Raw genomic sequence first — 10921 nt, forward strand, 5'->3', positions numbered from 1 at the left:
CTAGTATGCAGGAGTGATCTTAATATCTTAAATATCTTAATTTGTGTTGCGAAGATGAACGAACGGCTTACGGGGTTGAAACAACATGAGGGTGAGTAAATATTGACCGAATTTTCATTTTTGGGTGAACTAACCCTTTAAGTTTTATGACTGCTACAGTATAAAAAAATACCTATAAATGCCTATTAAAATCCCTATTTATATGTTTTGTTTATAAATATATATAATCCGCAAGTCTTAAGCTCATCAAACCTTACAAACAGTACATTTTTAATGAATGGTTTTCTATTTTGATATACTTGTTTTCGCATCTCTGTAAGTCACACACACACCTACTCTGCATTTATCCTTGTGCTTTATTCGTAATACAGTAGAGATCAAGAGTTTAGAAAAAAATTTGTATTATTTTAAATAAAAGCCTCTTCTGCTCACCAAGGCGTAAAAAAACATTAATATTGTGAAACATTTTTATAATTTAAATCAGCTGTTTTTTATGTGAATAGCTAATAAAGTGTTTTTTATTCCTGTGGTCAAAGCTGAATTTTCAGCATCATTACTCCAGTCTTCAGTGTCACATGATCCTTCAGAAATATGCATAATAATTTAATATACCATTATTTCAAACTGTAATAATATTTCACACAGTATTACATATATTTATGTATTTTGGATCTAATAAAGACAGGCTTGATGAGCATTTTCATTTAAAAAAAAATAGTAGTGTCCAACCTTTTGACAGGTACGTAAAGTACGCACAGAGTCTATGTATTGTTGTATTGTTATATACTGTTATATGTGTTATGAATGTTAGACAAAGGTTTCTCGTTTACTGTAATGTTACACAAGTGACCAAACCCATTTGTCGTGGTGAATATGCGGCACATTTCAGTCGGGTTGGTCACGGTGAGGTTGTGCTGGTCAACAGGACAGATCTGCGATCAGTGTTTCCGCGCTGCTGTTTCCCTCAGATGGTGTATTGTGCTCCTCTATGAGCTCGGACAGTTACTTTCACAAAAAAATCAACATCATCTGTCACTCCAAATAAAAAATGACTTCAGTGAAATGCTGGTATTTCTTCATGTGTTTTGTTGCCATAACCGGTTCCACTGACTAGTGTCTACAGACTGAACGTTAACGCCTACAGGTATAATGCTTCAATGCGTTTATAGATATTTGTATTTACTAATCCACACATCAGTGTTACTTTAAACAATAAATCACACTGAACTAATGAATTTGATTTGACACACAAACAAGGAATTTGCCTAACAGAAGATGCAGAGAGATAGGCTAATACAAATAGCTATATGAAAATGATCAATTATTAGAATTACATTAATTAGTAGGATAATCATTTAATTTATTTTATAATTTTATATATATATATACACACTCAAATAAAACTATGTAATATAGAGAAATAGGCCTATGCAAAGAAATAGGATATGAAGAGGTAGCGTAATGTTAAAGTAATATAGCCTACAATTGGGGATTCGAAAATACATATTTTTTTATTTAAGTGTGTATGTGTATGTGTTTGTGTGTAATTTAATCAATAATTATTAGAAGTAGTGTGTTGTTAAATATAATTGTGAATTGGGTATTACACCACGTGATAAAAACAATATATATATATTTACTAAATAATTACAAAATTCTATTCTGTATATTGTTTCTGGTTTTCTGTTTCTGGTGTAAACCCATAAAACAAGCACACAAAAATAAAAAGGTTTCTGTTCAGGCGCGATGTAGTCAGTCCTTACAGATCCGGAAGTGACGTGTCGTGTAACATCAGCAGCAACATTCCAAAACAGTCACAATAATGAGGCTGGTGGGCGGTTCAAGATGGCGCTCTAGAAAGACGTAAGTTGATGTGCTCTGCAAACTCAAATAGTATTAGTGACTTTTAGTGCAGTTTGAAAAGGAGATTATTATTTTCTCTACATTATACACCTACTAGTTGGTATTTGTTACCTTACTAGAGAGTATGGGCAAGTCCGAAAAAAGAAAAAACAAGTCGAATGTTTCGCAGAAGAATGCTAATCTTGCTACTGCTAACAGTGAATCGCAGCACGTTTTCAGCGTTCCTGGTGCAGTAAATATGCATGACTATGTCAAGACAGACTTGGTCGCAGTTTCTGACGATTTTCTGATGTGCGAGGAGGAATTTCCTGCATCTTTAGATACGCCTTGCAAGTCCCCTGCAGCCAAACAACGGAAGTCGGAGCGCTCTGACATTGCTGATGTCCTCTCTCAACTCGGAGCACTCTCGCAATTGATAAACAGCCGGTCTGACTCCTTGGAAAAATTGATAGGAGAAAACACACGTGCCATTACTAATATGAAAGAGGTGATAAATGAAAACACCAAGCAAATCACTAGTGTCAAGGAAGCCATCGAATTTATGAGCGAAGAAGTGAACAGTCTGAAACTCAAATATGGAGTGGTGGAGGCCAAGGTGGGCAAAGTGGATCAGGCTACTAATGAGCAAGAGAGAAGACTAGCACACCTGGAAAGTTACTCGCGACGCTGGAATTTAAGATTCCACGGAGTCCCGGAGAAGGAGAGAGAAGATGTTAGACAACGGATCATCCAGCTGTGTCAGCAACTCCTGCCAGAAGACAAAGATAAACTTCCGAACGCTATTGATACTGTGCACCGGCTTGGTCGCAAAGAACCGAATAAGTCCAGGGGAATTATTTGTCAATTTGCCTCGCGTTTCTTTCGCGATGCTGTGTGGCGTGCAGCGAAGGAGTCTGCCTTTCTCAGGGAAAATGGCCTGAAAATATCTGAGGACTTGTCTCCAGCAGATAAAGAGAGAAGGAACAAACTTTGGCCGGTAGTGGAAAAAGCAAGACAAAATAACAAACGTGCTTACTTTGTTGGAGGTAGGGCATTTGTAGAAGGAGTTGAAATATTCCCTCCAACCTGAATCTTTAAATTGCTAACATGGTTGACGCTTGTTTCTAATTTGCACTGATCCAAACGAAAGTCTGCTGAACTTCGAGATTTTTGCCTGCCTTAAGTTGTATTACTTTATTTATACAAAAAAGAAAGAAGGGGGAAAAATTATAGTTTAGTCCAATTTGTACTTTAATATAAAATCACTTGCACTCTAAGTTAATTTATATAGACTTATGTTAATTTAATGTTAAGTAATTTTTGACGTTTTCTTTTGGTTTGAAGGCATAATAATCTCAGGAATTTGTTCTTTCAATCCTGATACTCATGAAAACAAATAAGGAAGCTAAATCTAATTAGTTCTAGTATTGTAGCATCTGCGCTGAAATAAGATTTGTACTATACGAGTTAAGATTATTCATGTTCTATGATGATTGCATTCCAAATTCTGATTTGCACTATATTTTTTTACTAGTATAGAGTTTGCTGTTCTCATCATCGTTTTGTTTGTATCTCACACTTTCAGAGACCAGTTCAATCTACATCTATAGCATATAATAGGCTATAGCTTATTTTTTTTATTTTATTTTTTTTATTATTCATGTCTCTTTCTATAGTTTCTTTTAATACTAGAGGGTTAAGAAACATTACAAAAAGAAAAGCAATTTTTCTATTTCTTAAACAGTTTAAATCTGACTTTTGTTTTTTGCAAGAATGCCATTCAACTAAAGAGGATTTTGTTTTCTGGAAATCTCAGTGGGGATCTGATTTATGGATGGCTCATGGAACAAGTAATTCAGCTGGTGTTTGTATTTTTAAAAACCGCTTTAATGGGAAGATATTATGTTCTGTATGTGATCCAGGTGGTCGCTATATTTGCCTTGTTTTGGATATTTCAAATGTAATAGGTATTATTGTCAATGTTTACGGTTTTAATCAACATAAAAGCAACGAAAAACTTTTTGATCAAGTGGAAGAGCAGGTGTTAAAATTGCTTACTAAATACCCAAATTCTTTTTTAGTTTTTGGAGGGGATTTTAATGTGGTTTTGGATAACATCTTAGACAGATGGCCTCCAAAGTCACCTGATAACTCAAATTTATACTTAAAGAGATTTATGCAACGATTTTCTTTACTCGACAGTTGGAGAGAAACACATCCTTCTCAAAAAACATTTACTTGGAGCAATAATTCTCTATCGAACCAATCTCGTATAGATATGTGGCTTACTTCTAGAGATTTAAATCATGTATCCTCTAATATCTCTCCATCGCCTCTTTCTGACCACCAATGCATATCCATACTCATTCCTCTTTCAGATACTGCTAATTTGCAAAGATTTACCTCCTATTGGAAACTGAACAATTCACTGCTTAAATTTAAGGAAGTAAAAGATAAAATTAATTATATAATCACTAGCTATTGGGAAAAAGCAAATAAGGAAAACAGTTTTTGCAATAACTGGGAATTAGTGAAATATGAAATTGGTAAATTCATACGTAACTTTGGTAGTAATTTAGCTAAAAAGAAAAACAATGATGAGAGTAATTTAATATGTAAAATTTCAAGTCTTCTAACTAAAATGGTTCTATCTGATGCTGAAAAGGTTGAGCTTACTCATCTTCAAAAAGCGTTGGATGAGGTTTATAAACAAAAAGCTGAAGGGGCATTTGTTAGATCAAGGAAAAAATGGATTGAGGAAGGTGAGCAGAATTCTTCTTATTTCTTTAGATTGGAAAGGCAACAAATGGGGAAAAATCAGATTGAAAAGCTTATGATTGATGGAAATCTTTGTGAAGACCAAAGGACTATTGCAAATTTTTGTGCTAAATTTTATCGTGATTTATACACATCTAAATTTAGCAAACAACATGCTCATAGTTTTTTTGAGTCCTTATCTTCTATTAATCAATTAGAGAACACTGATCAAATTTTATGTGACTCCCCCATTACCTTAAAAGAAATAGAGGAAGCAATTAAATCTCTAAAAACAAATAAATCCCCTGGTACAGACGGTCTAACTTCAGAATTCTATCATGTATTCAGTGAAATTATAGCTCCTTTTTTATTAAATGTTTTTAAGGAAAGCTTAAACAATTCATCTCTCCCTCCTACTTTATGCCAAGGGTTGATCACTTTAATTCCCAAGTCAAATAAAAATACTACTTTCATAGATAATTGGCGTCCAATTACATTATTAAACAATGATTATAAAATAATTGCTTTAGTATTAGCCAAAAGATTAAAAGGAGTATTACATTCAATTATCGATGAAACACAATCTGGCTTTATGCAAAATAGGCACATATCTAACAACATAAGATTAATATTAGACATTTTAGATTACTCCGACATAATTAATAATGATAGCTTCATTCTTTTTTTAGACTATTACAAAGCGTTTGATACTTTAGAACATAGTTTTTTATTTCAAGCACTTAAAAAAATTGGATTTGGTGATTCATTTTGTAAGATGGTGAAAATGTTGTATGTAAATGGAAGTAGTTCTATTAAACTAAAAAGCGGTACTTCTCCCAGATTTTTCCTTGATCGTGGTGTTCGACAGGGATGTCCAGTGTCTCCTTATTTATTTTTAATTGCAGTACAATTTCTTAATTTGCATATCAAAAGGAGCAACCTAAAAGGCATAACTGTTGGAACTACAAATTTAATCATTAGTCAGTTAGCTGATGACACAGCGTTGTTTTTAGAAGATTCTTCTCAAATCCCTATTGCCCTAAATATCCTTCAGTCATTTTCTAAAGCTTCCGGTCTAAGTCTGAATACAGATAAATGTGAATTACTTCCCATAAAAAATTGTAGCGTTTCGACAATAAACGGCATAGCTGTTAAAAGCTCTGTTAAATATCTTGGTATAGAAATATCTAAAGATAAAAATAGATGTGCAACAAATTTTACTCCGATTATTCATAAAACAAAGAAAAAACTGAACTGTTGGCTTCAAAGAGATCTGTCTATTAAAGGAAGAATTTTGCTCACTAAGGCTGAGGGGCTTTCACGTCTCTCTTATGCTGCCCAATCTCTGTATGTTGATAAGACCACAGCTAAAGTGATTGATAGAGTTTTGACAGATTTCGTCTGGAAAAATAAAATCCACTATATGAAGAAATCGGTGATTCTAAACTATTATAACAAAGGTGGATTAAATTTGATTGATTTTAATTCTTTAAATTATACTTTCAAAATTAATTGGCTTAATCGGTATATGAAAAATCAAGACTCCATCTGGAATATCTTCCCACAACAAGTGTTTTCACATATTGGGGGGTTGAAATTTTTACTGATGTGCAATTACAATATATCAAAAATTCCCATCAAACTTTCAAATTTCCATCAACAGGTACTTTTGGCATGGGCTTTAATATATAAACACAACTTTTCCCCCCATAATTTTCTTATTTGGAATAATCAATATATCTTATATAAAAATAGATCCTTATTTTATGATAATTGGTTTAGTAACGGTTTATTTTTAGTTCGTCAGCTTTTTAACAATCAAGGCCTCTTAATGACATACACAGAGTTCCTCTTAGAATACAAATTACCAGTTACTCCCAGAGAATTTGCTATAGTTATGGGAGCTATACCAACAGGGATCTGTATCCTCTTTAAAAATTGTCCTTACTCTCCTACAATAATTAATACTCTTCCTGAGCCAGATAAAACTCCAATTGGTAAAATTTGTTTTTCAGGAAAAAAAGATAGAAATAATAAAGTTAGATCCCTCTTTCTTGTAGATATAGTTTCTGTTTCCCCTGTAATTTCATACTGGAGTGGATTATTTAAAAATTTGCATTGGGAAAAGATCTGGTCCTTACCACAAAAATATTTTTTAACAAATAAAGTAAAAGAAGTATCCTTCAAAATAATAAATAAATTTTACCCTGCTAAATATTTCATGATTAAATATAAAAGTAATATTGACACAAGATGCTCATTTTGCCAAGTTCACACAGAAACTATTTATCATTTATTTTGGTCTTGTTTTTATACTAAACAACTATGGGAAAGTATTGGCAAGTTTATTAAAGATAATATCCAGCAAGATATTACAGTAACCTTTAAAGATATAATTTTTGGATACTTTGACTCTGATCTGGATAAAAAAAAAGCCTGCTTTGTTACCAATTTAATCTATTTTATTGGGAAATTCTATATCCATAAATGTAAATTTTCCAACAACAAACCAATTTTTATAGTTTTTTTGAAAGAGTTTGAAATGTACCTTGACACCATCTCATCCTCAGTAAATAAGAAAGCAACAAAAACACTTTTATTTTGTAATGACTTTAATTTGGTTAGACCTACTCTGAATTTTATATAGAATTTCTTGGCCTCTTGACCCTCATTTATTTATTTATTTTCCTTTTCTTTCTCTTTTTTTTTGTTTGTTTTTGTTTTAGATAGTCATACACTTGTGTTAAGTTGATTGTACATATTGTGGTCATATTCTGTACAGATATGTTTGCAATTTTGTAACAGATTTCTATGCAATTTTGTAACAGATTTGTATGCTATTTTGTAACAGACTTGTATACTATGTGCTATGATTGTCATCTTTGTTTGTTCCAAGCATAATAAAAAAAAAAAAAAAAAAAAAAAAAAAAAAAAAAAAAAAAAAAAAAAAAAAAAAAAATAATGAGGCTGGTGAGTGGGAAAATGTCTTTTTTTGGTATTAAAAATAGTTTTGAAACATTGAAAACATAGTTTATGTGTACAAAACCACGCTTGTGTTCCTCCGATATCAGTTTTCAGATAAGAAAGGTTTCTCTAAACTACGAATATATCGGGTTTAGCTTAGCCAATCCTGCTCTGACTGTAAACAACTCACCGTTGTGGTTCATCGATGTTTAATTATTCTTCATGAAACTGACAGCTGTCATCTTCTCGTGTCGTTTCAGGACCCGAATGAGGATGATGATGTGTCTTTATTTGATGCTGAGGAAGATTCAGCCACAAGAAAGAACAAAATCAAGTGTGTCATCATAAATAAGCATCTTTTATTACGTTTTTTCCAAGTATTTGACGACTCAGGTTGTTTTTATTACATTTAATACTGTACGTAAAATTGAACATTTTGAGGACATTCAGGAACAGGATGTCCTCGTTTAAAAAAACAAAAAGCTAATGTTTTTTATTCTTTATACGATATTTTAGTACCTTATTAACAAATAAGTGCATTATTAATACAATGCTTTAATTCATTATTATCATTAATTTCATATATTCCTAATACAGTATTTGTTAAAACAAATGGTTTAGTTTATAGTCATTATAACAGTAGAGGCTAATGTCATGTCCTCGTCTAGATAGACAGATTAATGTTGTTGTTTTTCCAGGCATCCGCTGGCCTCCTTCTTCCACCTGTTCTTCCGGGTCAGTGCGATTCTGGTCTACCTGTTGTGCGGTTTAGTTGGCGGAAGCTTCATCGCCTGTATGGTCACCATCATCCTCCTCCTGTCATGTGACTTCTGGACTGTGAAGGTCTGTGTTTCTGAATAAGTGATCAGGTGTTACTGTTAAATCATCTCAGTTACTGTAGTAAGGAGTGTTTGTTAAGTCAAGCATCACTATCAAACCTCTAACCCTATATGTTAATCCTCAGTATGAAACCTGCATATGTGTTTGTCTGACTCTAGAATATCACAGGGCGTCTGATGGTGGGTCTGCGCTGGTGGAATCAAGTGGATGACGATGGAAAAAGTCATTGGGTGTTTGAGTCCAGAAAGGTACGATTGCACACACAGTCCTTAGTAGGGTTGGGTGGCTTTTTCTTTGGTAACACTTTATTATTAGTTAACATTAGTTAGCACAAACTTATACTGCACTTCTACAGCATTTATTAATCTTTGTTAATGTTAATTTCAACATTTACCAACACATTATTAAAATCTTGTTAACATTAGTAAATGCACTGTGAACAAACAATGAATGACTATATTTTTATTACCAAATGTATTGCTCATGGTTAGTTCATGTTTGTTAATACATGAACCTTATTGTAAAGCGTTACCTTTTTTATTGCTATACCATTTATACTGCAGTACATATAATTGCATGCACATGAACTGCTTTGTTAATTATCGAAAAACATAATTGATTAACACTACTGTTCAAACGTTGGTAAGATTGTTTCCTCTGCTCACCAACGCTGCATTAATTTGATCAAAAATACAGTAAAAAGTGAAATATTCGTATAATTCAAAATAGCTGTGAATATATAGTAAAGTGTCAGCATCATTACTCCAGTCTTCAGTGTCACATGATCCTTCAGAAATGACTCTAATTTGATGATTTGATGATACTTTTGTAACAGTATAAGTGTCACTTTTGCTGAATAAAGATCCTCATTTCTTTTGAAAACCAACAAACTTTTGAACATGGTCATGGTTGCCGTAAATCATCCGTGTGATTTGTTGTGTGTGTGTGTGTGTGTGTGTGTTTCCAGGCCAGTGGGACTCAGTCCTCCGCATCACGAACCTCAAACGCAGAGTCTCGTATCTTCTGGCTGGGTCTGATCATCTGCCCCGTCATCTGGGTCATTTTAGCTTTCTCTACGCTCATCTCCTTCAAGATAAAATGGCTGGTGAGTCGTTAGCTTCAGCTGTGTGTCTGTTTCCATGAGACATGTCTGAAGTTCCTCTGTGAGTAATGTGTTCTCCTCGGGCAGGCGGTGGTGATTATGGGGGTGGTGTTACAGGGAGCCAACCTCTATGGATATGTGCGCTGTAAAGTAGGAGCCAGAACAAACCTGAAGAGCATGGCAACAAATTACTTTGGACGGCAGTTTCTGAAGCAGGTGTGTTTGTTTATCTAGCCATTATCATTTATAATTGTCATCTTAAATGTTTAGGTCATCAATTACTCACGCTCATGTCATTCCAAAACCTGTAAGACTTTCGTTCATCTTTAACACCAATGAAATTTTGTAATTAAATATGAGAGATTTCTGTCCCTCCTGTGCATGTCTATTCACCCAACACATGTCTGTGCCGTGTGACACGTGAGAATTAACGTCATTGGTTCATTAAATGTCTTTAATTGTGGTTTAAAGATGAGCGAAAGTCATGAGGGTTTGTACATGATTGGGTGATCTGTCAATTTAATAGTATCCTAATTTGATTTTACATTTTCTGATGATATAGTATGTGTTGTCTTTTTTTAATTCCAGGCTTTCACAAAACAGGAAGAATCTTAGGAAGGGACGTCTGACCTCCTGAATTCACACACCGATGAACTTTTAACATGTTCATTTTTAAAACTGATTCAAATGAAGTTGAGGGAAATGGTTACTTGGTTAGCGTATTTGTGTTATTAGTTTTCTACAATGTGTCAACTACAACCTGTTAAATAATGTGTTTCACTTTTAAAAATGCATTTAACTTAATAGTTTTTTTCTTTTAAATAGCTAACTAACTTAAATAATACAGAGTTTGTGTTTTGTTTTAAAATATTGCATGACATCATGCATTATCCTTGACACAAAAAAACAGATGTACATATTTATATACTGCTGTAAATTATTATTTTTTTGGGGGGGGATTGTATACTTTCTCTAGTTGATGATTGAGTGATTGTATCTCATGTTCAGTAAATTCAAGAAATAAATAAGTTTTGGGTAAAACTGGAGCCACCCTGAATCTCTGGCTTGAAGTCATCCATAATCACCACATCATCATCAAAAAAATGTAAGCTTCTTTAAAGCTGTTTTTTATTATAAAAAAGGCATTTATTTTGATCTGAAGCACCACTGCAGTTAAGGTATATATTTTTATCAGTTCATGTGTTTCCTTGGATTGATATTCATGATTTTGGTGTCTTTGTAATATTTCATTACTCTCTCATAAATGTATAAATTATTAACATCTGCAATTTTAAAGGCATAGGCCTTTTAATGCTTTTTTCTTTCTAATGTTTAGTTTAAAAAAAACATATTGTGCCTTTGGACAAATATTTTATGCCTAAGTGAGTGTAGATTTTATTTTTATTTATTTTTTAT

At 33.1% G+C, this 10921-nt stretch overlaps 1 protein-coding gene across 2 annotated transcripts; it reads left to right on the plus strand.

Moving 5' to 3' along the window:
* Positions 1–1730: 1730 nt before the first annotated feature.
* On the plus strand, positions 1731–10551 carry tvp23b (trans-golgi network vesicle protein 23 homolog B (S. cerevisiae)). 2 transcript variants are annotated; one of them, XM_089122409.1, is made up of 7 exons: positions 1731–1831; positions 7824–7897; positions 8262–8406; positions 8562–8651; positions 9371–9508; positions 9593–9721; positions 10094–10551. In XM_089122409.1, exons 1-7 carry the CDS (start codon positions 1823–1825, stop codon positions 10118–10120), a joined length of 612 nt encoding a protein of 203 aa, XP_088978535.1. In that variant the 5' UTR covers positions 1731–1822; the 3' UTR covers positions 10121–10551. The 2 variants fall into 2 exon arrangements, with proteins under 2 accessions (XP_088978535.1, XP_039506159.1); XM_039650225.2 differs by lacking the exon at positions 1731–1831 and adding an exon at positions 7561–7569.
* Positions 10552–10921: the final 370 nt, after the last annotated feature.

The sequence above is a fragment of the Pimephales promelas genome, chromosome 17, assembly GCF_988280905.1.
Source record: "Pimephales promelas chromosome 17, fPimPro1.hap1.1, whole genome shotgun sequence".
In the NCBI taxonomy this organism is placed as follows: domain Eukaryota; kingdom Metazoa; phylum Chordata; class Actinopteri; order Cypriniformes; family Leuciscidae; genus Pimephales; species Pimephales promelas.

What these genes read in the sequence shown, in the direction of transcription:
- tvp23b (XM_089122409.1), top strand. An exon ending in ACAAGAAAGAACAAAATCAA is followed by an intron (nt 7,898 to 8,261) that starts GTGTGTCATCAT and finishes TTGTTTTTCCAG; the next exon opens with GCATCCGCTGGCCTCCTTCT. An exon ending in GACGGCAGTTTCTGAAGCAG is followed by an intron (nt 9,722 to 10,093) that starts GTGTGTTTGTTT and finishes TTTTAATTCCAG; the next exon opens with GCTTTCACAAAACAGGAAGA.